At 46.1% G+C, this 25,743-nt stretch overlaps 1 protein-coding gene across 8 annotated transcripts in view; it reads left to right on the top strand.

Moving 5' to 3' along the window:
• SPECC1 (sperm antigen with calponin homology and coiled-coil domains 1) overlaps window positions 1-25,743 on the top strand; it is a 206,830-nt gene that overhangs the window by 58,544 nt on the left and 122,543 nt on the right. For 7 of the 8 annotated variants that reach the window (XM_061389762.1, XM_061389763.1, XM_061389764.1 and 4 more), the window contains one exon: window positions 5,440-5,578. The exons of the other annotated variant lie outside the window; for it this stretch is intronic. In XM_061389762.1, the coding sequence (XP_061245746.1) occupies window positions 5,440-5,578 (139 nt within the window). The remainder of the gene's footprint in view (window positions 1-5,439; window positions 5,579-25,743) is intronic. 8 annotated transcript variants of the gene reach the window in all.

Genomic DNA, 25,743 nt, shown 5'->3' with positions numbered 1-25,743 from the left:
GTTTTAATTTTTATTGTCTTTGACCTATTGGGAGACATCTTCAATGTGGATTTTAAATGAATACATACATTTCCCCCGTAACCGACCCTGAGAACTTCTGGAATATATTAAAATATTTTCAAGCAGTGTTTAATCACAGGTGAAGCTCAGGTGTGTTTCCTACTGATGATGAACCAGTAAAATGGTAGCCATTTCTGCCTTTGATGGATGTGTGTTTTGGAAACTGGTTCCAGTGGGAGGACGTCGGGGGAGACACAGACACTCCTCTGGAGGCTCTCGGCTCTTGTCCTGGTCCTTGGGGTCGCCAGGCCTGAACCTGTGAAAGAGGGTGATGGTGTTGGGGGAAGGAATAGCTGAGAGCTGCACCCCAGTGCTCTCTGACCCTCCTCTCCTCTCTGCCTCTGTGGGCAGAGGAAGAAGACAAAACCCAGAGCACAGAAGAGAAAGAGGTGACAGACACTGACAGAAAAGCAAGTGGCTTCCCCCTCGAGTATTTTACTGCCAAAATCTGAGCACTCAGAGAAGCTAAATTATACACTGAACATGACATCCCACCAGCTGGACGCCACATCTCACTACGGCTGCTTTACAGGACTTCCGGGTGGCTCAGTGGTAAAGAATCACCTGCCAGCGCAGGAGACGCGGGTTCAACCCCTGGGTCAGGAAGATCCCCTAGAGGAGAAAGTGGCAACCCACTCCAGTATTCTTGCCTGGGAAATCGCATGGACAGAGGAGCCTGGTGGGCTACAGTCCATGGGGTCACAAAGAGTCAGACTCGACTGAGCACGCACACATTACCTACGACTGCTTTGCAGGAGATGGACACATATAAGTGTAGACAGATATGTTTTCACTGGCCCAAAATAGGCAAACTAAAACACATGCACTGAAAGTAGAATGAAAGACCCTGCTTCAGATGCTGGCCTGAGCTGTGGAGCCGTGGAGGAGCAGATGTGTGTGGGGAGGAGCAGGAGCCTGGATGGGATGGCGAGGGTAGAGGGGCTGCTGTGAGTCCTCCTCATGTCACTGAGCCCAGCACAGGGAGGCAAGCCCCCCGGACTCCCTGATGCAGACAGGCCACTAGAAGGCCCATGTCTGTTAGTCAGGACTCTCTTGGTCACAAATGACAGAACATTGACTTGAACAGAAGAGAAATCTATGGAAGACATCTGAGGTTCTGGGTCACTGTGTGCAGGACAAAGGTGCAAGACAGGAGCGTACGAGAGACCGGGACCATGGACGGGACTCCCCGGGACGTCACGTCACCTTTCTCTGCTTCTTTGTCATCTTCTTTGTTACGTGGTATGAAGTCTGGCTGTCAGTCCTGCCCATGCCTCCCCCATTCCTTGGAGGGCCCAGCTAATGCTTGCTTCTGGTTGGTTAAAAGAAAGCAACAAGCAAAGTATTGGGAAAGGTCTCTGCTTGGTGGGCATGAGTCATGTGTTAACCCCATCCAGTTTCCTGTGGCCGGGGCTCAGGGTCCCCGTAAAGCTGTCTCATGGTTTATGTTCTCCTTGAGTCTTGGGGACTGGGTCAGTCCTGTTGTTGTCCTTCAGGAAAGAATGCTCCACAGTTGCACTGCCCGAAGCAGGAACTACCAGCCCGTGTGGCGGTGATGATCCCTGAAGTGTGTTGTGAGTGCAAGACACACATCAGGTTTTGAAGACCGAGTGCAAAAAAAGGAAAAGACCTCATCGGTGTGTTCTACATTAATTTGTAATATTTTGAATGTATTATGTCCAGAAAATATATCACTAAATTTAAGGTTGCCTGTTTCATTTATGTTTTTTAATGTTCCTCCTAGACCATGTAAACTTAGGTCCATGGCTTGTATAATATTTCCACTGACAGTGCTACTCTAAAACCTTTTGGTTTTCAAAGTGTGGAACCCACAGCAGCAGTACCAGCATCCCCTGGGAACTCATCTGAAATGCAGATCCTCAGGCCCCACCCAGACCTAGGGGATCAGAAACTTGGCAGGGGCACTGGGGCTGGGGTGCAGGCATCCGTCTGCGTTTTAACAGGCCCTTAGGATTCTGACAGACCCTGAAGTTTGAGAACCACTGCTCCAATCATTAACATGTTTTGCACCTTGAAAGACCAGATTGTGTTTTGTGCGATTATTTGAGAACTTTGACATCCCCCATCCCCTTTTTGTGGAATTGAAGGATATCTTAGCTACATGAATCTGTGAGCTGTTCAGACATTTTCCTTTTGTAAGCTTTCATGTACAGGTGCTCAGCAGCTTAAATATCAGTGGAAGCGTTGGTGAAAATACTTATTAAACACATCAAAGCAAGACCAATGCTTTCGTAGGGATCTTGTATAACAAACCAGAGATCTCAGGTGGTGCCGAAGCTGCATTCGATGACCAGGAAACAAAGCCAAGAATGCAGCCGTGAACAGAGAAAGATGAATTAGTAACCTCACTCCAGCCATGTGGCCGGCGTCTCCTGGCTCCTCTTAGGCTCTGGCCCAGTGGAAATGTTCTGTGTCTGATATTGCCTCCAAGAAATATTAAGAGAGGCTTCGGCTGTTTGCCTCAGAGGACAGGAAGGATCAATCTAGGGTCTGTATATCCTGCCTCTGGGGAAAGTACTAAGCAGTGAATCTTTCTCCAAAGGAATTCCTCGTGGAAGGTGCAGGAGAAATGAAGGGCTCCCTGTAAAAGCTTTGCTGCCACCCAAACGGGCCATGCTGCACTAGGGAGACAGCACGACACTGGCCTGGAGCACGTCTGTCTTATCCTTTTGCCAGTGAAGGATGGGATCAGATCTTTTTATAATACAGGTTGGGACCCCAAAGTCCAAGAAGAGGCCGAGGAAGCTGGGTACAGTTGGTAAAATGGAACTCAGAAGTGGGCTTCGGAGTTCACTCAGATGCGTACCATGGCTTGATCTGTTTATCAGGTGAAGAAACAAAAGCACAGAAAAAAAAACAAAAGCACAGAGATAAAGTGATTTGCCCTGGGTCACACAGCCAGTAAGAGGCAGAGCCAAGATTCCAACCCAGGATTCCAAGTCTGGACTTAGAGCTGGTGCCCTAAGCTGCCACCCTGTGCCGAAAGATTCCAACCCAGGATTCCAAGTCTGGACTTAGAGCTGGTGCCCTAAGCTGCCACCCTGTGCCGAAAGATTCCAACCCAGGATTCCAAGTCTGGACTTAGAGCTGGTGCCCTAAGCTGCCACCCTGTGCCGAAAGATTCCAACCCAGGATTCCAAGTCTGGACTTAGAGCTGGTGCCCTAAGCTGCCACCCTGTGCCGAAAGATTCCAACCCAGGATTCCAAGTCTGGACTTAGAGCTGGTGCCCTAAGCTGCCACCCTGTGCCGCCCATGTGACATGGCTTTCCTTCAGCCCTGTCCACAAGCCCCGGTGGTGTCCCCAGCGTCTCCTGGCTCCTCTTGGGCTCCAGCCCAGTGGAAATCATGCAGGCCTTGGAAACACAGTCCCGGGCCTGCTTCCCAGTCCTGCCTCACCCATGCAGCCTCGAGCGAGTTAGTTAATGCGCTTTGTCAAGTCCAGTGTAGTCGAGTTATGTTTTGAATTGGAAGTAACGTGAGTCAAGGACGTAGAAGGACCCAGGCTGCCGCATGTCATCAGCTCCTATCTGTTCCCTTAATTCTACCTCTGACCCTCCAAACAGGCTTACCACCCAATCTTCACAGCAAGAACTTGACTTTGCCTTCCTTCCACCTCCCCAGGTGCTCTCTCTGTTTCCCCACCCCCGCCTGCCCTCCCAGCTGCCTCCTCTCTCCCCTCCCCCAACCTGCCCGAGCCCTCCTTCGCTTCTGCTCACAGAGGGGTCTCTCCAGCAGACTCAACTGGATGGCTCGCCTGGCTGGAACACATGGGTTTCCCTGTTGTCTGCTCATCACGTCCGAATCCTTGTCACTGCTTCTCCTCATCCTTATTTCTCCAGGAGCCGGGAGGGTCCTGCCCTGGCCCCATGTGCTCCCCCTTCCTTCCCCACCCTGCTCCCTGCCCCCAGCTCTTAGCATACACCTGCAGCCTCAGGGACACCCCATCCACTTGGTCCTCCAGGCCTGGTCCAGGGCACCTGCTCCGTGAGGATGCCCACACCTCCCGTTTTTGTTTTCTTCACTGTTCATGAGTCACCATACAGGAACTAGCCCCTTTGCTGGTTGTTGACCCTGAGAGCAGGCCGCCCACTCCGCTGTGACCCGTGTGCACCCTGGCCCATGGATTCGGCACATGGCATGCACTGAGGGTGGACGCCCAGCTGGCAGTAGGCCTTCGGAGCACAGTGTCTAGGATGGTGGGAGCAGCTCTGGGGGCTGTGGTGAGAGGAGAGGGGGCCCAGGCTCTCTGTTCCACCCCCTCCCCGTTCTCCCTCTCTGGGCTCCTTAACCTTCAGGAAATGGCCCTAGAGCAGGATGGGGCCCTTGACCAGTGTGGTGGCCCGGGCTTCCTGCTCCAGGTCTCCCGTTGATTCGAGGGAATTTTCATGCTGTTTCTCGGAGTGTCATGTGTGTTTGCGGAGGCTCCAGACACCTGCCTGCCTCGTCTTTTATAAGGATCCCCTCCACAGCCATCTTTAACCAAGACTCTGTAGTTGGGAGAACTTATTTGTGGTTTTTCTCCTTCAGCTCAGGTATGGTTTACCTGGGCCAGAGTGTGAGCTCATTTAGGGCCACCCCTCCCCGCACCCCCCCACACACACTTCAATACCCTTCAGCAAATGTTTGTTCTCTGCCTTCCCTGCCGGGGAAGGAGGCAGACAAGGAGCAGGGGTCCTGCTGTCTTTCTGCCATCCCTAACCATTCTTCTGGCTCCACAGCAGTCCCTCTCCTCCATCTGAACATGGTGTGTATGGGGTTGCCTGCCAGCGCTTGGGGTGGGCACCTGTGGATGTTCACCTGTTTGTATCTCTTCCCTCTGAGAAGGGAAGAACCTCCAGAGGTTTTTGTGCTACTTTTTATTGTCTTTGAATTTCTTGTGTGTCGCTCTCTCCTGACTTCTGTGTGCCATCTAGTTCTTTTTTCATTGGTTCCCAGTCTTTTAACTTAAGAAAAAAACAATAATACATCAGGACCATCCTGGTGGTCCAGTGGTTGACTCCCTGCTTCCAATGCATGGGGCATGGGTTCCATCCCTGCTTGGCCTGCACGCTGGGGGCAGGAGGTGGGAGTGTCTCAGCCAAATAATACATAAAAATACACATCATATTTTTAAAACTTCATTATTTGAATGTGATTGATGGGTGGTGACTGCCCACGACCTTACAGGGATCTCTGAAGCAGTGCTGGAGGATCGCGCTAGGACCAGAGGGCATCTGGGTTTGTCCACTCTGCGCTGTTCCCTCCGGCCCACTGCTGCCCGAGGAATGGGGTGGGCAGGTGGGGCCCGCTCTGTGGTTTGCTGGTTTTTGGCGCTCCTTCCCGAAAAAGCATCTCTTCACCCTTTCTCCACCTCTCAGCTCAAGCGGGCCAGCAGCGAGGACACCCTCAACAAGCCCGGGGCGGCCGTCGCTTCCGGGGCAGCAGCTCGGCTGAAAAAGACGTCCACGTCCGGGGCCATCTCCGAGCTCACGGAGAGCCGCCTGAGGGGCCCCTCAGGTAGGCGGGAGTGGGGACAAGGAGAGAGTCAGGCGGTGGGGGCGGGCAGGTGGGAGGGTCTCAGGGAGGTGGGGGTAGGTGGGCGGGGTCTGGGGAGGGGCGGGACACGTAGGGGGAGCCCGGGCGGAGGAGCCCTGGAGGCCCTTTCTTGTCCATTTGAAAGCGTCTCAGGGCTTCACTCCCCCTTTCCCCGTAAGGTCTGTCAGGACCACTTTGAGTCAGGAGCTTTTAGGCAACATTCCACAACGGGGGGTTTCTGTGTCTCGGGGAAACAGACACAAGGGGACATGGAGGCGGTGGGGAGCCCACTGTGTCCCTCTGCCCCTCTGCTTGTCCGTCACTCTGCACGTGTGGCCTTCGTGGGGATCCAGGCAGGGTGGTACAACCGTGGGGCTGTCTTGGGATCTTGGTGCCACAGTGTAGATGAGTGCGGGGGCCCGCAGGTCCCTGGCGGAGCTGCCCAGCCTGCATCCTGGGTCTTGTGGAGACCAGGAAGATCTCAAGACTGCTTACAGTCGCTCAGATGCCGGTGGCTGCTGAAAGCCGTGGGCATTCTCTGTGTTAGCAGTTTCTTGAGAAACAGAAAAGTTTTTTTTTTTTTTAAATCCATTATTCAGAGCATTGCAAACTTAAAACATCAAAGAATATATTTCATTTTCTTTTGCAGCATGTAGATAAGAAAACTGAGCTTTCCGTGGTCCAACTCACAATGCAGGCCCATAAATAATAGTAATGTATTGCTTAGTCATCCAAGATGGGAACAGCTAAAATGTTCATTTATGATAGGGGTTTAATGGTAGCTTGCTTGTGACTTTTTCACTTTTACGTAAAATATCACAGATTAGCTTTCAAAGGCACATTTTAATTTACTCAGTTTTCAAAAAGTTGAATCTGTAAAGAATATATGTGACTTTTTTTATGATGTGGGAATGGCCTCATGTTTATCTACAACCAGTTTTACTTTTCAAAAGACTGGTTTCATACTAAATATATACACATTTGGTTTTTCTAAATAATTATATTTATTGATGTGCAGGCTTTACTCCACTTGTGGTGAGCAGGGGCGACTCTAGTTGCTGTACTCAGGCTTCTCCCTGCAGTGGCTTCTCTTGTTGCAGAGCACAGGCTCTAGAATGGGCTTCAGTAATTGTGGCTCCCAGGCTCTAGAGCGCAGGGTCAATAGTTGTGGCTCACAGGCTTAGTTGCTCTGCGGCATGTGGGATCCTCCCATATCAGGGCTGGAACCTGTGTCTCTTGCATTGGCATGTGGATTCTTTACCACTGAACCACCAGGGACGCCCTCACACATTTTGTTTTTAAAATACAGCATATGAAAGTACAATATATTTTTATCAAGCCAGCCTAAGACAGTTTTTACAAGTTAACAAAGCACCACTAAAAAACTAACCGACTGACCTCGCTCTCAAATATTGGTGTAAAAACGTGAGGTGAAAATTTTAGCAAGTAGAATTCAACAAATTAACAGCAATAGTGCATATCAAAACCAAGTGGATTTATGCTATCCAAGATTGGCTTTCCAGGAAATTCAGGAATATAATCTATCACACAATATTGACAGGCTAAAGAAGAAAAACCGTGAGGTCATCCCGATAGAGATGGAACATGCCTTGGACAAAGAGAGCACTCTTTGATTTTACTTTCACTTCTTTCTGATTAAAAAAAAAAAAACAACTCTTGGTAGATTACAAGTGTATGGGTACTTTAGTGATACAAAATATATGTATCTCCAGTCAAAACCAGCATTATGCTGTATGGTAAAATCTTAGAAGTATTTCCATTAAAATCAAGAATGACTTAAGGTTCAGTTCAGTCACTCAGTCGTGGCCGACTCTTTGCGACCCCATGAATCGCAGCACGCCAGGCCTCCCTGTCCATCACCAGCTTCCGGAGTTCACTCAAATTCACGTCGGTTTTTCTGCAAGTATTAAGCTAGGCAGTGAGACAGGAGAGCTATAGGAGGGTGTTCATGTTAGAATATAATGGTGATTTTATGCAGACAATAACATTTTATGCTTAGAATTTCCTGAAAGTTGTATCATTAGAAAAACCTTATCATGTCCTGAAAATGTGTTAGATACGATAAGAGTTCAGTGTGTGGCTGATTATAGAGTGTGAAATATCAATAGCTTTCTCATCAGTAACTAGTTAGGAAAGATAATAACATAAGAAATAATCCCGTTTATAAAGGAATGAAAAAGGTAAAATACCAGTAGTAAGCTTAATACTGGGACTTCCCAGGTAGCACAGTGGGTGAAGAATCCACCTCCAAAGCAGGAGATGCGGGTTTGATCCCCAGGTAGGGAAGATCCCCTGGAGAAGGGAATGGCAGCCCACTCCAGTATTATTGCCTTGAGAATTCCGTGGAGAGAGGAGCCACAGTCCACAGGGTTGCAAAGAGTTGGACACAGCTGAGCATGCATGAACACAAACAATATGACCAGGGCCTATATTTTAAAAATCCTAAAGCTCTTTTTAAAGGACATAAATGAAGGTATGCATAAGTGGAAGGATATATATACCTGGTTCTTGGATAAGACTAAATATAACAGATTAAATTTAGTAGATATGTTAAATAAAACAAATGTCTGAAGTATCTTATGAATTTGTCTTCATCTCACTTATAGTATCAGTGGGAATTCGAGAGCAGAAACACTGATAAAATGAGACCGATTTATATGAAACAGGAGTTCTCAACCTCAGGCAATTTTGCCCTTCACCCCAACCCAGGGAACCACTGGCAAAGTCTGCAGACAGGTTTGGTTGGCATCATTGGGGGTGATACTGCCATCTAGTGGGCAGAGGTCAGTGGTGCTGCTAAACTTCCTGCAAGGCACGGGATAGCCCCTCACAGAAAGGAAGGGTCCTGCCAGAAATGTCAGTAGTGCGCTGTTGATAAACCATAATCTAGAAGAATAAATCCTCTCAGATAACCAGGAAGTTTCTGAAACATCAGCGATTGGGGAGGACTATTCAGTGGAGCAGAAAGTCCACAGGATTGGAGGATTTCGTGTAGGATTACAGTAGTATTTTCTATCAAGATGGATAATTCACTCACAAGTAACGACTGATTGGGTCTTCAGGAAAAAATAAAGCTGGATCCCTATCTCATGCCTCTCATCAGAGTAAATTCCAAGTGGATTAAAATTTAAACCTTAAAAAGTGAAACCATGAACGTGCAGAGAGAAAACATCAGAGAATGAACTTGTGGTCTCGGCCTTGGAAAGAACAAGCACAAAAGTCAACTGGTGAAAAAAAAATCACATAAATATTACACACTGCTTTGTAAATAAGGGGAAATTATTTGCAAGACATGTAACAAAGGGGGCTTATTTACAATGAGTTTGTATAAATCAATAAGAAAAATAGTACAAAAGAAAAATGGGTAGTTCATATAAAAAGGAAATACAGATAGCCACTAGAAAGATGCTGGGACTTCCCTGGTGGTCTAATGGTTAAGAATCTGCCTGCCAGTGTACGGGCACAGATTCAATCCCTGGTGGAGGATCCCACATGCTGCAGGGCAACTAAGCCTGTGCACCATGACTACTGAGTCTGTTAGCCCTAGAGCTTGCGCTCCACAACAAGACAACAGCAATGAAGACCCAGCACAGCCAACAGAAAAAAGAGACTAAGTCCCACTTAGAGGTAAAAAGATATAATTCAGAGCAATAATTACAGTATGTGATTTCCCCTAACAGATTAATAAAAATTAACATGATTGAGGAACTTTCTTGGTGGTCCAGTTAGGACTTTGTGCTTCCACAGCAGGGGACACAGGTTCAACCCCTGGCCAGGGAAATACGATTCCACATGCTATGCAGCACAGCCAAAATAAATTTTAAAAAAGAACTAAAAAATGATTGATAATTTTTTATTTAATTAAGGGTGAGGGGAGCCACACCACATATTGCTGATGACAAGGACAATCTGGTAAAATCTCTCTACATTTGAAACATGTATGATCTTTCACCAAGGATTTCTACCACTTAGCATTTAGCATTATGTTGGACTGTGAAGAAAGCTGAGAGCCAAAGAATTGATGCTTTTGAACTGTGGTGTTGGAGAAGACTCTTGAGAGTCCCTTGAACTGCGAGGAGATCCAACCAGTCCATTCTAAAGGAGATCAGTCCTGGATGTTCTTTGGAAGGACTGATGCTAAAGCTGAAACTCCAATACTCTGGCCACCTCATGCGAAGAGTTGACTCATTGGAAAAGACTGTGATGCTGGGAGGGATTGGGGGCAGGAGGAGAAGGGGACGACAGAGGATGAGATGGCTGGATGGCATCACTGACTTGATGGACCTGAGTTTGGGTGAACTCCAGGAGTTGGTGATGGACAGGGAGGCCTGGCATGCTGCACTTCATGGGATCGCAAAGAGTCGGACATGACTGAGTGACTGAACTGAACTGATATACTTGAAAAAGAATGCCTATATACATGAACAAGATGTTTGGTTGTGGCATTATTATAACAGTAAAACACTGGAAATACCCAAGTGTGTATCAGTCCAGGGCTGGTTGCATAATGAGATTTTGGTATGGCAGAATAGTATGCAGCCATGAAAATGGACATGGTAGATTTATATGTACCGACAGGGAAAGATTATTACTAAGTGGGGAAAATAAGATGGTGTGTATAGTCTGACCTCATGTGTTTTGATTTTTAAATACATGATTTAATTTTTGAAATCATAACTGTTTTCCTGGAAGGATATAGGGATGTTACTTTGAGGAGAGTATTGAAAGTGGTGGGGGAAGGAGACCTTCTATATTAGATCTATCTATACTGTTTCAAAATGTTAAAAACACATACAGACATTGCTTTAAAAATTAAAAACAGAATCAATTCAGTTCAGTTGCTAAGTCGTGTCTGACTCTTCACGACCCCATGGACCGCAGCACACCAGGCCTCCCTGTCCATCACCAACTCCCGGAGTTTACCCAAACTCATGTCCATTGAGTCGGTGATGCCATCCAACCATCTCATCCTCTATCATCCCCTTCTCCCGCCTTCAATCTTTCCCAGCATCAGGGTCTTCTCCAATGAGTCAGTTCTTCGCATCAGGTGGCCAAAGTATTGGAGTTTCAGCCTCAACATCAGTCCTTCCAATGAACACTCAGGACTGATTTCCTTTGGGATGGACTGGTTGGATCTCCTTGGAGTCCAAGGGACTCTCAAAAGTCTTCTCCAACACCATAGTTCAAAAGCATCAATTCTTTGGTGCTAAGCTTTCTTTATAGTCCAACTCTCACATCCATACATGACTACTGGAAAAGCCATAGCCTGGACAAGACGGACTATAACCTAAATTTTTTTTTTGCTTTAGCCCAATCCTTACTCTTCTACTTGCCTTTTAGTGTGTGTCTTAACCATTTGTTAGTCAGTAATTTAACTGCTTAATCATAGCACATGTTCCCTTTATTCAGGATCCTAAAGAAAGACTTTGTAAAACCAGTTTTACTGGTTTTCTCACTCCATGGACTTTAGTTTTCTTATTCTCATATTGAGGAAATATGCACAGATCTTCAGCTCAGTGATGTCATAGCAAAGGTCTGTGAATGCTTCATAAGCTCTGATGGGCTATTTGGAAAGTATTCCAACAGTTATCATTCAAATTCCTGAATGTAATGAGATTACCTTGATTGTAATGAAATTACATCCTTTGACTTAATCAAGTTGGATTAAAAAATTGCACTTGTCTATGGAGCTTTTGGGTTTTAAGTGCGGGCAGTCCTCAATATTTTCCTATCAGCTTTTGTACAGCTGGCACTTTTGTACATGGTCACATATCCCCAATCTGCCCCATTCCTGTGAATTAGACCCATGCATCAGCTGACAAACCGGCCATCAGGAGCACTGGCCGGCAGGTCGCCCATCAGAGGTCTGTCTCTGCTGCAGGTGCCAGCACCCCTGCCACTGTGCAGTCGTGTTAGGTGGTTCTGTGAATATCAGCTCACACTTTGTCTTTATTTTACGTGCATGAAAACCAGGGGAATGAGAGCACTGGCACTAGTAATAACTGTGGGTTTTAATATCTCAGGACCATTGAGACAAAGAAGGAGGTGACTCACTGTTAGAAAGGGCACCCCCATCAGGAGCTCACTGGAGTCACCACCACTCTGTAGATTCAGCTGTAAAGACAAAAATAAAACTAAAGAAAAGAAGGAAAATACTAGCAGTACGTGATTGATTTCCTCCTAAAGGAAAGATGTAATTATAAATTGTATGTAAACACTTAGGGGACAGAATTCTTTTTATGGCCCTCAACATTTGGCTTTGGGACATGTTTTCGGTAATGGCGTGGGATGGTATAATCTGTTTTCTTTCAAGTATATTAATTTTGGAAGGGATCCTGTTATGAAACAATTATACAGTGTTGTGGTTTTAAACTCATAGCAGTTAAACCTGTGATCAGCCTATATTGTACCCTGCTGGAAATTGATCTGTCCTTGGGGAGGAGCCCTCAAACCTAGCACAGAAGAAAATGCTCACTCTTTAGGTAGTACTGATCATATGATGGCAACTGCTGCTAATGCGCTGTCTAACCTGGGTGCTTGGGGAGCTTGGTGAAGGGGCTGGACTGTCTCCGGGTTCTGATGTCCAGGCCCGAGCATCCCCAGGGCCCTGTCACCATCTGCAGTACCCAGAGCAACCACTGGAAGGCAGGAAGGGGTGTGGACGGGGCAGGTGATCCAGCCCTACCTGGCACCTTCCTCCACCCCACCCTGCACCAGGTGCTGGCCTCGCTCAACCTCACCACAGCCTCCAGGAGAAGGCAGTGTTTCGTCCAGGTCATGACACTTCAGGGAGGTCACACGAGCGTTACTTTGTCTTCTGATGCCTGCCCATTTCCACACTGAACACCTGCTCTTCCCAACTGATTTTGAATCAATATTATAACATCTCTGTGGTAGAGCCCAGCCCAGACACCTGCTTCTTCCTTTTCTCCCTCCAGTGTCTGTGATGCAGATCTGGTCTTAACTGATGGGCATGGGCTTAGAGAATGGGGTAGCCCCTGGTGGTAGATGGCTGTCCTCCCTGATACCCCCTAACTGCACATCCCAGGGCCCCAAGAGATGCTGAGCCTTTTAGGTACCCCCCCTGCCAAAGCTGCAAGGGGGCCCCACCAGTAGATGGCAGCCTCGTCCACACACTGACTCATGTTCTGGGAGCCCCCACTCTGACTAGAGGTCCTTTTGACATTCATGCAATTAGGTCAACAAACATTTTTGAGTGCCTACTGTGTGTCTGACACTGTTTTAGGCAACAGGGCAACCTCAGGGGGCAGGACGGAGATCCCCCATCCGTGGAGCTCCATGAACAAACATTGATGAGAACAGTGCAGGCACATGGCTGCAGCCAAGATGGGAGGGGCGCAGGGCAGAGGGCTGGGGTTGGGGGCTGAGGGAAGGAGTGACTCACCTGACCTCGTTTTATTTACTTTTTATTTTTATATTGCAGTATAGCCAGTTAACGGTAGCTATATTGGTGGCTCAGATGGTAAAGAATCTGCCTGCAATGCGGGACATCTGGGTTTGATCCCTGGACCAGGAAGATCCACTGGAGGAGGAAATGACTAGCCACTCCAGTATTCTTGCCTGGAGAATTCCATGGACAGCAGCCTGGCAGGCTACAGTCCATGGAATTGCAAAAGAGTTGGATACCACTGCTACTAGTCAATTAACAATGTTGTGTTAGTTTCAGATGGGCAGCAAAGGGACTCAGTCTGTTATACATGTATCCACTCTCCCCCAAACTCTCCTCCTATCCAGGCTGCCACAGAACATTGAGCAGAGTTCCCTGTGCTATACATTTTAAATATAGCAGTGTGTACATATCGATCCCAGAGTCCCTAACTATCCCTTCCCCCGACCCTGGCAACCATAAGTTCGTTCTCTAAGTCTGTGAGTCTGTTTCTGTTTTGTATCATGTGTTAAGATTCTACATATAAGGGATGTAATATGATATTTCTCCTTCTCTGTCTGACTTATTTCACTCAGTATGACACTAAATCCATCCATGTCTCTGCAAATGGCGTTATTTCATTCTTTTAAATGTCTGAGTAGTATTCTATTGTATATGTGTACCACGTCTTCTTTATCCATTCTTCTGGACTTGACCTCATTTTAGAAGGAGCATTTTGGTTGCCTGTGCAGACTGGACTAATGGATGGGGGAAGACCCAATCAGAGGCTATGGCCAGGCCCTAGGAGAGAGCCTTTTCAAGGCTGAATAATATTGCCTTGTATGTAAACCACATTTTCTTTATCCCTCCATCACTGACTAACCAGGAAATAGCTTTAACTTCTGCAGGGTCCAGGGTGACACCACTGTGAGGAGGTTTTGAACTTGGTACTGCTATTATAAAGTCTTGGATTCTTTGAGGGTACCTGGCAGTTTCATGACCCTATACTTCCCAGAGGTACATGGTCATCAGGGTTTGGTGGCTTTCAGGGTTCCTCTCTGGGAACCTGTGGTTCAGAGGAGGGCACTCTCCCTACTTGTCCCTCCAGAAATACTGACTTTTTTGCGGTCTTTCCGTCCAGAAGTGTGGCCGCCTCTCTGAGCCTTCCTTTTTGTCTTTCTCTATAGTTCATGTATTTCTTCTCCTTTTTCTTCTGTTTGTTGAGTTTACGCCCAGGTTTATACTTTTATTACTTTTGTGAGTGGGATTGCTTTTTCTTCTTTTTTAATGTGGAAAACTTCATGAACGTGCATGTTATCCTCCACACTAATCTTCTCTGTGTCCTTCCAATTTTAGGATGTGTGTTGCTGAGGTGAACATTCACTGTATTTTTTTAATTAGATATTTTTTAAACTATCTAATTTGTAACTGACTCCTTCCCTCACTGGTACTGATGGTTTTCAGTTGATTCTCCCATGATCTCCAAGTGGATGATTCTATCAGCTGCAGATAACAAAGCCCTTTGTCTCCTTCATCCCTATGGCTGTGTCTGTTCTTTCTCATTCCTGCTGTGTCATGTGTGTGACACTTGGGTTGTGTTAAATGCTAGTGATGTCCTTGTTCTCATTTTACTGTGATTGCTTTTGATCTTTCCCCATTAAATCAGATGCAGAAAGTTGGCTTGAGATATTGATTTGCAGGTTCAGTTCTTCCTTTCCTCTTTTGCTTAAGAGTTTCTAGATTGGGTGGTAGATTTATTAAATGCCCTCAAGGCATTCTGTTATGACTTTAATTATTGGTTTTCTCTTTACCCTGGAGCCTACTTCAGGGAATTCAAATATGTGTATATTCTGTCTCCTGAGTATATCTTCCCCATCACGTATTAATATTTTCTTTAATCCTTTTGATTACTTTCGTGCATCCTCTGATTTTTTTTAAAGTTTATCATCTAATGTGCTTTGCTTTTTTTCCTTACTTCAGCTATTGTGTGTTTCATCTTTTGTCTGATTTATCTGATCTCAGATTGTTTCTTCTTCATAACCTCTTGCTGTAGCTTCACAGCTGTAAAAGCTCCTTGAATTTCAATGTGGATACACATTAGAGATTTTCTAAAATTTCCTATTTCTTCCAGTGACTGTTTCATAGGTGCTTATTTATTTGGATTTCTCAGTTGGTTCCCCTCTTATGAATGGCCAAGACTTTCCAGATAGATCTAGTGATTTTCTAGAATCATCCATCTTCGCAGAGAAAAGTCTGTTGTATGACATTCTGGGGGCTGTGTCCACACAGGTGACTTTCTCTCACGCTGAGACTCAGGGTAAACTTCTGAACAGTGACTCAATTTTCTCCCATCGTGTCTTTACTCATTGGGGGATCAGAGCCTCCCCCTTGGAGAAGCTTCTCCAGTTTCCTCACCTATAAGATGAGGTTGACCACACCCATCTCAGGAAGTGGTGAGAAGGAAGTGCAGTAGCCTCTGTGAGGAAGCAAGAGTGGAGCCTAACGTGGAGCTGTCTTTATGAAATGTGCTTTTGTCCTTGAAAACCACCCTGTGCGACAGGACCTCAGAGTCAGGAATTATGGCGATTAGATAAACCCACCTGCCGTGGGCTCTGTCTGGCACATCTTGCCCAGGAGCTCCCAGCTCTGCATTACAGTGTGCTTTTTTTTCCTTCCAAAGCTACCATCCCTTGCACTTGGTCAACAGTTCCTTTTTCAGTCAAAATTAAAGTTATCCTTTTTGGTTCAAAGCAGTAAAATTCGGGTCAGGTTTTGACTGAATATATGAAAGAATGGGCTTCCCAGGTGGCACTAGTGGTAAAGAACCTGCCTGCCAGTGCAGGTAGATGTAAGAGACACAGGTTCAGTCCCTGGGTCAGGAAGATTCCCCTGGAGGAAGGCACGGCAACCCACTCCAGTATTCTTGCCTGGAGGATCCCATGGACAGAGGAGCCTGGTGGGCTGCAGGCCATGGAGTCACAGAGAGGACATGACTGAAATGACAGCACACACACACACACACATGCATGGAAGAATGTTCCAGCAGCCACAGCACATCGGAAGTGCTCAGCCCCAGGAAATGAAGAACTCCGGTTACTGGAGTGAAGGTTTGATGGGGATGTTGGAGGGTGATTGAATCAGATCCTTACTGACCTCCTTCCTGACTTCAGGGGGTTGCTGTTAAGCTCAAAGACCTCCTCCTGCATGTCTTCTCTTGTCCCCTCCCACATGGGAGACACTCTTCTGGGCCCTCAGGCCAAACCTGCATTTCCACCCCAAAGTGAACCTGCCTTCCGGAAACGCTACCCCAACAGCTGACACTGTCTATCCATTTGTTCCTTCACCAAGTATTTGTGTCTACTGAGTCCCAGGCATCTTTCCAGGTGCCAGGGAGGCAGCCATGAGCAACACACAGAAAGCCCCAGCTCTTCTGGGTCTTCCGCTGTGTTCTCGTTCTCGTGGGATTTTTCTGAATGGTGCTCACCTCTCACTGCATGGGCTTCCAGCTTCCTCTAGCGTCTGACTCCTCCGACTGCAGTCACCCAGATCAGCTGTCCTGTTTTCTGTCAGCCTCCTTTCTTGAGTGTGTGACTGTCTTTGTCACCACATTTGCCCACTTTTCATTTCCTCTGGGTTCCCCTGACCCAACCTGGCCTGGCATCTCTCACCTGAAAAACACAGAGGCTTCTTGATTTGGGTTGGGTTGCAAAGGGTTTCCTCATCATTTATAGCAACTTTGAACATTTTTTAAAATTGAGGTTTCTTGGGCTCCAGTAACACTGTGGGTGGTGACTACTGCCATGAAATTAAAGACACTTGCTCCTTTGAAAAGAAAGCTACGACAAACCTTTTTAGGCAGTGCATTAAAAGCAGAGACATCATTTTGCTGACAAAAGTCAGTATAGTCAAAGCTATGGTTTTTCCAGTAGTCATCTACAGATGTGAGAGTTGGACCATAAAGAAGGCTGAATGCCGAAGAATTGATGCTTTCGAATTGTGGTGCTGGAGCAGACTCTTGAGAGTCCCTTGGACTGCAGGGAGATCAAACCAGTCAATCCTAAAGGAAATCAACCCTGAATATTCATTGGAAGGGCAGATGCTGAAGCTGAAGTTCCAATACTTTGGCTACCTGATGCGAAGAGCTGACTCACTGGAAAAGACCCTGATACTGGGAAAGATTGAGGGCAGGAGGAGAAGAGGGCAACAGAGGATGAAATGGTAGAATGACATCATCAACTCAATGGACATGAATTTGAGCAAACTCTGGGAGGTGGCAAAAGACAGGGAAGCCTGACATGCTGCAGTCCATGGGGTCACAAAGAGTTGGACACGACTGAGTGACTGAACAATACCTCCTGTCTTAACAGGTCGCTTTCATCCAGTCTTTTCAGACTATTCAGAGTGGGTTTTGAGGAAGCAATGTCTCTCTCTCTCTCTCTGCACTCCTGTTTCATTGGTTTACAGAATAATTAAGTAATGTAAATAAGATTGGTGGTATGACTAGCATGAACAGGGTTGAAACAATCCACCTACTCTCAGTATGCGGACGTCCTAGGTGGAGGGGCCGAAGTGCATGCTTGTTCTGGGAAGATCCTCCCAGCTGTCAGTGCCCAGGACACTGGTCAGTGCACCCTGTTCAGATGGGTGCCTCAGTGATCTTGGCAGGTTGGCTGTGGGTCAGTGCTGGAGGAGGGTGGATGAGAGGGCAGGTTTTGCAGCAGCAGGGCCCTTGTCCTGAGCTGCAGCTTTGGCTGGCCCAGCCCCATGCTGAGACACCTCAGACAAGATCTCTGGGATCTCTGCCTCGGCAGCAGAAGGGACTGGGGCAGAGCTCCTGCCTCGACCCAGCGCAGTCCCGCTATAGCCACGTCCCAGTCCTTTTCTTGCCTTGACTCCAGTCCTGGGCTAAGCGGGGCTGGTTCACCAAACACACTCAGGACTTTGCCACAATCAGGTCTTTGTTTGTCCTGATGAGCCAGACCTGGCCCAGGCCTGCTCCTCCAGGATGCTCGTCCATGCCTGGAGCCCCTGCCCTCTCTGCTGCCACCCTCCTGCCACACTGGATGTTGACAGCAGTTCTGATCACCAGGAACAGACCAGCTCGTAAGCATCAGGAAGCCTTTCTGGATCCCTCGGCGGGCTGTGCTTTTTTCCCTTTTAAGGACACACTGCTTGTGTCCTTCTGTCCAGCCCTCCTGAGTCCTACCTGGTGCTGCTGCTCTGTCCTTCCTCCTCATTCTCTTCTCCTGGGACCATGTGTTGGACCTGCTGGCAGCACACTCAGGAAGAAGGCCCATCCTGCTCGGGGGTGAGGCCTCTCTCTTCCCTTTTATCTCATCTTCTTCAAAGCGTGTATCTTTCTAGCCTTGATTCTTGGTAGCGAGGTACCCCTGGACTTCAGTCACGCTAATTGACTCACAGTGAGGACGGGGCTCTTTTTAGTTCAGAAATAATTCATAGAGCCCTGAAGGCTCATCTATTTATCTCCCTTGACTTAAAACCCAGCTTTATGGAAGGGTAATTTACATAGTCTCAAATTCACCCATTTAAGATGTGCAGGCTGATGATTTTTACGCAATTTTCTGGGTTACAACCATCCACCACGACTGGGCTTTAGAACGTTCCCATCACACCAGAAGGATGCTCGCGTTGTTTCCAGTCAATTCCTGTTTCACTCCAGCTGCAGGCAACTGCTTTCTGTCCCTATAGGTCCACCCTCAACTTTGCTTGCTGCCTTCTGGAGCATTCATCAGACCAACACTAATGGTGTTTGCCTGAGGAATTTCTTCTGATTCAATTACTACACTTCATTCGTCACCCTCTCTTCGACTCTCCCCATGTTTAAGTTTCTCTTGGTTTCTCTTTGTATGAACCTTGTTGGCCTTTGACTTATTGGGAAACCTGAGTTTCCCCTTTTCCTTTAGAAAATGGAAATCTTGGAGTGTCATGTACAAAACATGTATTGGGTAGTATTGACTGAGTAAAGCAGCCTTAGGCCCTCACTCTTGGGACTTCAAGAAACCATTGAGGGGAAGTTTGAAGTGGGGCGAAGTCAAGTTATAGTAATAAGTGAGCCGTGATACCCTGTGATCTACCTAGTCTTCCTCACCTTTCTTTCAAACATTGGCAAGCACTGATCTTTTTATTGTCTTCATAGTTTTGCCTTCTCCAGAATGTCATATGGGGTTTCCCAGGTGACTCAGTGGCAAAAAATACGCCTGCCAATGCAGGAGACGCAGGAGACTTCGGTTTGATTCTGGAGATGGGTATGGCAACCCACGCCAGTATCCTCGCCTGGAGAATCCCATGGACTGAAGAACCTAGTGGGCTATAATCTATGGGGTCTAAAAGAGTCTGACGTGACACAGAGAATCAGCATGCACACAGAATGTCATATGACTGGTATCATACAGGATGTAACCTTTTCAGACTGTCTTCTTACACTTTGCAATCTACATTTAAGGTTCCTCCATGTCCTTCTGTGGTTTGACAGCTCATTTCTTTTTAATTCTGAATAATGATATGTATGGACCACAGTTTGTGTGTCCATTTATCTATTCACCACCTTGCCTTTGGATAAATATCAAGGAGCATGATGGATGTTATGTGGTGAGGATTTGTTTACTTTTGTAACAGACTGCCAGGTTGTCTTCCCAAGGGGCTGCACCATTTTGCATCCTCACAAACAATGAATGAGAGTTCCTGTTGCTCTTTATCATTGCCAACATTTGGTGTTGTCGGTGTTTGGGATTTTCACCATTCTAATACATGTGTTGTGGTATGGATTAAGATTTTTTAAAATCTTGGTACAAGCAGAAATTTGAAGTTTGATTAGGTATTTGCTAAGAGATTATTGTCAGTTTTTTTCAGTTGGGATAATGGAACTGTGGTTTTATTTTGTTTTTCTAAAGCATCCTTACCTTTGGAACACAAATTGAAACATTTGCCAATGAAATAGGATGTCTGGGATTGCTTCACATTACTTGGGAATGGGGCGGGGGGGAAATGGATGATGGTATTTGAAACAAGGTTGACAATGAATTGATGTGTTGAAACTGGGTTGATAGAGGATCATTACAACATTGCTTTCTATTTTTTGTATATGTTAGAATTTTTAATAATAAATATTTAAAATTAAAGTAGCTCATGTTATTAAAAAATGGTGGGCTCTTTGGTGTTTAGTAAGAATTTCAGCCTGTCTTCTAGCACCACCTTTAGAGTAAGCTCAGTCCTTAATGGCATCATGGAGAAGGAAGGGATATATGTTCAACAATTGTACATGTACTGGGTTAATATTTAAAGGATCCTCCTAGAAACTAAAGAATCTTCTAGTAATATACACAGTTTTACCTGACATTATTTAAAGAATATATGTGATTTTTTTCAAAGTGAATTTTTTAAATTGCAAAAGCAGTACAATGTGCACTACAGCCAAATAAAAAACATATGGAGAAGCAAAAAAACAATAAAAGAACATAAAGGACATAAAATCTCACCCACTGCATTCAAAGAGAGCCACTCATTCTTTATCAGAACTTTGAGGTATAACTTTCCATCTGTGTGTTTGTGTCCAGATGTTTTTTGTTTGTTTGTTTATAAACAAAAAATAAGATTTATGTCCTTGATATATGTACCCTTCTGCTTTCTAGGGTAGCAAGTCTGATACGTTGTTCAGGGGCTGCATAGGCACCATTGTATGACTGTGTCATCATTTATTTAACCATCATTTATTAGCCCCAGTGTAGGACTTCCTTGGTGTCTCAGACAGTAAAGAATCTGCCTGCAATGCAGGAGACCCAGGTTCTGATCGCTGGGTCGGGAAGACCAGACTGAGCGGCTTTCCTCTTTCCATGTTAAACACTGAAGATTTTTCCCAACTTTTTGCTGTTACAAACAGAAGGGGTCCTTATATTCAATCAGTTCAGTTCAGTTCAGTCGCTCAGTCCTGTCCGACTCTTTGCGATCTCATGAATCGCCACACGCCAGGCCTCCCTGTCCATCACCAACTCCCGGAGTTCACCCAAACTCATGTCCATTAAGTCGGTGATGCCATCCAGCCATCTCATCCTCTGTCGTCCCCTTCTCCTCCTACCCTCAATTCCTCCCAGTATCAGAGTCTTTTCCAATGAGTCAACTCTTCTCATGAGGTGGCCAAAATACTGGAGTTTCAGCTTCATCATCATTCCTTCCAATGAACACCCAGGACTGACCTCCTTTAGGATAGACTGGTTGGATCTCCTTGCAGTCCAAGGGACTCTCAAGAGTCTTCTCCAACACCACAGTTCAAAAGCATCAATTCTTTGGTGCTCAGCTTTCTTCACAGTCCAACTCTCACATCCATACATGACCACTGGAAAAACCATAGCCTTGACTAGACGGACCGTTGTTGGCAAAGTAATGTCTCTGCTTTTGAATATGCTATCTAGGTTGGTCATAACTTTCCTTCCAAGGAGTAAGCGTCTTTTAATTTCATGGCTGCAGTCACCATCTGCAGTGATTTTGGAGCCCCCAAAAATAAAGTCTGACACTGTTTCCACTGTTTACCCATCGATTTCCCATGAAGTGATGGGACCAGATGCCGTGATCTTCGTTTTCTGAATGTTGAGCTTTAAGCCAACTTTTTCACTCTCCACTTTCACTTTCATCAAGAGGCTTTTTAGTTCCTCTTCACTTTCTGCCATAAGGGTGGTGTCATCTGCATATCTGAGGTTACTGATATTTCTCCCGGCAATCTTGATTCCAGCTTGTGCTTCTTCCAGCCCAGCGTTTCTCATGATGTGCTCGGCATATAAGTTAAATAAACACGGTGACAGTATACAGCCTTGACGTACTCCTTTTCCTATTTGGAACCAGTCTGTTGTTCCATGTCCAGTTCTAACTGTTGCTTCCTGACCTGCATATAGGTTTCTCAAGAGGCAGGTCAGGGGGTCTGGTATTCCCATCTCTTTCACAGTTTTCCACAGTTTATTGTGATCCACACAGTCAAAGGCTTTGGCATAGTCTATAAAGTAGAGATAGATGTTTTTTCTGGAACTCTCTTGCTTTTTTGATAATCCAGCGGATGTTGGCAACTTGATCTCTGGTTCCTCTGCCTTTTCTAAAACCAGCTTGAACATCTGGAAGTTCACGGTTCACGTACTGCTGAAGCCTGCCTTGGAGAATTTTGAGTATTACTTTACTAGCGTGTGAGATGAGTGCAATTGTGCGGTAGTTTGAGCATTCTTTGGCATTGCCTTTCTTTCAATGAAGATTCCTAAAAAGCCTTCCCCGCCCCCCCCCCCCCACCGGTCTTCCTTAAATAACCATTTCAAATAGAGATAAAATAGAAAATACAGAATTCCAGGGTTTTTTTTTTTTTTGGAGACAATCCAGGAAATTTTAATATGGACTGTGTTGTTTACTCGGGTTCAAACCAGAGTTGACAGGCGGATTCTTTACCACTGAGCCACCAGGGAAGCCCACGGACTGTATACTATACACTATTTTGAAAGTACTGTTTTTCGTAGGTTTGATTGTGGTATGGTAGGAGAGTTCAGGAGATTGTGCTGGAACTAGTTGGAGGGGAAATGTAATGATGTCATGTTGTCTGCTGCTGCTGGCTGCTGCTAAGTCGCTTCAGTCATGTCCGACTCTGTGTGACCCCACGAACGGCAGCCCACCAGGCTCCCCCATCCCTGGGATTCTCCAGGCAACACTGGAGTGGGTTGCCATTTCCTTCTCCAATGCATGAAAGTGAAAAGTGAAAGGGAAGTCACTCAGTCATGTCTGACTCTAGTGACCCCATGGACTGCAGCCCACCAGGCTCCTCCGTCCATGGGATTTTCCAGGCAAGAGTACTGGAGTGGGGTGCCATTGCCTTCTCCGATGTTGTCTGCAACATACTTCAAATGAGTCAATGAAGAATAAAATGGAGAGGGATCAAGATAGAGGCAAATGTGGTAAAATGTTTCTAGTTTGTAAACAAGGTGATGGATATCGAAGGTGTTGACTGTAGTATTCCCTTTAGTGTTCACTGTAGTGTTCTGGCCGAACTTTTCTATGAATCTGAAAATGTTCACAGTGAAAGTTCGGACAAAAAAGAAGGCTTTCCCCCTTTTAATTTTATAAAATATTCATCCATGTTTACTTCCAGAACTTTTATATTTTCATCTTTTACAGTTAAATTTATATTGAATTGGAATTTATTTGGGGCATAAAGAGGGAGATATGGCTGTCACTTAATTTGAAGTGTTACTTTATGTTTAATCCTTTTGGGAATTTCCATTCTGTTGTAACCACACTGTTTTTCTGATGGAATTTTATGGCATATTTTTCCTTTTTTTAAAAAAAATTATTTCTTTATTTTTAGCTGCACTGGGTCTCCATTGCTGCAAAGACTTTCTCTAGTTGCCGTGAGCAGGGGTCACTGTTTGTTGCGATGCTTGGGCTTCTCATTGCAGTGGCTTCTCTTGTTGCAGAGCACAAACTCTAGGCGAGTGGGCTTTAGTAGTGGTGGCGCATGGGCTTCATTGCTCCATGGCATGTGGAATGTTCCCTGACCAGGGATTGAACCTGTGTCCCCTGCATTGGCAGGTGGACTCTCAATCACTGGACTACCAGAGAAGCCTGCATGTTTTTATTTCTAATAAGGCAAATCTCTTCTCGTTATTCTTCCTCTTGCAAACTTTCTTAGGCTTTCTGATACGTTATTCCTCCAGGTGAGTCTTGGAATAAACACATCAAGTTCATGATTCATTTGAATTTTGATAAAATTATATATTATAACTATTTGGGCAGACCTGATGTCTTTATAATGTTTACTCTTTTCATTTCAGTGACATAGTATTTCTGTGGAGAGCAAAGAATCCTTCAGAAGCTAAGTGACCATCACAGAACTATTTTGTTTGTTTGAGAAATTAGTGGCATATTATAGAGTAAGTAAATATGTTATTTACTTTAGTATTTATTAGATGTGGATGCAAAAAGGAGTAAGACAGCATCCTTGCCACTCGTGGAGTTCACAGTGTATAAAGAATAGTTTAAGTAACATGGTTCTGTGGGAAAACACAAGCATTTCCAAGGACAGCAGCACTGAACAGGAGTATTTGATGCTGGCTGGGGTGAGCAGGCCCCCAGAGGAAGTGATGCCTGACCACGCATTTAGAGCAGAAAACCCGCATTTTCCAGGTAGCCAGGTTACAGCAGAGTTAAACCAGAGTGAAGACAGCAGATAGGAAAGCGTAGGGGCTGAGACCAGGAGGGTGTGTGCAGGTTACCACAGCTGGCTTCATGTTGCTGGGAGGTACAGGGAGGCTGTACTATTATTTTAATATTTATTTATTTGGCTACCCCGGGTCTTAGTTGCAGCATGAGGGATCTTTAGTTGCGGCATGTGGGATCTAGTTCCCTGGGGACTAAGGCCAGGCCCCTTGCATTGGGAACGAGGAGTCTCAGCTACTGGAGCACCAGGTAAGTCCCAAGGGATGGTGTACTTTTGAAAGTGGTTTTGAGGCCAGAGTAACACGGTGGGAGGGTGCAAGATGATACCATGCAGGAGAACTGGGGACTTTATGCTACCAGTAGAGGAGAGCCCCAGATGGCTCGAGTGGTAAAGAAACCTCCTGCCAATGCAGGAGACGTAAGAGCGGTGGGTTTGATCCCTGGGTTGGGAAGATCCCCTGGAGAATGAAATGGCACCCCACTCTAGTATTCTTACGTAGGAAACCCCATGGGCAGAGGAGCCTAAGTGAGCTATAGTCCATGGGGTTAAAAGAGTCAGACACAACTGAAGCGACTTAGCAGAGCCTATAAACTCACTCATCCATTCATTCGCTGTTCTTGTGATGTTTTCACTCTGCTGGAGAGACAAGTAAACAAGTCCACTAAACAGTGGAAAGTGTCACAAGGTCCACAAAGCCAGGAAGTGTGTGTGTTGAGGGTCTGATTTACTCTTTCATGTGATAAGACAAGAGAAACTCCTTTTAAGCGAACAAATGGTATTTGACCAGAGATCTGGAAAGTGAGAGGTCTGTTGGAATGTGGGGGAAAGCATTTGGGTCAGAGGGAACAGTGAGTGCAAAAGCCCTGGAGTCGGAGCACCTTGGCTGATCTGGGGAACAGTGAGGAGGTGCTGCAGCAAGACCGCTGGCTGGGGAGGTGGGGGCAAGTCCACAGCGGAGCAATGGGAGGGAATTCAGGGCCTTGGAGGCCATGGTGAGGGCTTGGCTTTTCCTCTGAGAGACAGAAAGAGCGTGTAAGTCGGGGGACTTGACCTGGATCTTAGAAGCGTCGCTCTGTCATGTGAAGGTCAGACCGTAAAGAGCCAGGGGCAGAAGAAGGGAGGCTGGATGGGAGGCGGTGGCAGAGATACTGGTGGGAGGTGACTATGGGCTGGTCCAGGTGGCAGCGGTGGAAGCCGTGAGCGGTGCTGAGAGATGGTGGCATTGACCACATACATCCTGACACATCCTGTTTACAGAGATGAGGGAGACTGTGTGAGACACTGATGGTATAAAACCTAGAATTGGGTTTTGTTCCCATTAAACTGAGGAACCTAAGTTGGAGGCATCAAGACGGTAGTTGGGTAGATGAATCCAGAGTTCAGAAGGCAGGACCAAGCTCAAGACACACAGGCAGGACTTAAAAGCTACAGCTTGGCTGCAAAGGCCAAGTTAGAGGCCCTGAGCAAATTGGACAGAGGTGACCAGCCATGAGGGTACGCAGTGTCCAGAGGTCAGGGGATGAGGAGAAAGAAAGGAAG

This window comes from Bos javanicus, chromosome 19, assembly GCF_032452875.1.
Source record: "Bos javanicus breed banteng chromosome 19, ARS-OSU_banteng_1.0, whole genome shotgun sequence".
Lineage (NCBI taxonomy): Eukaryota > Metazoa > Chordata > Mammalia > Artiodactyla > Bovidae > Bos > Bos javanicus.
The sequence above is the reverse complement of the archived record's forward strand: the minus strand, read 5'-3'. Positions and strand labels throughout refer to the sequence as shown.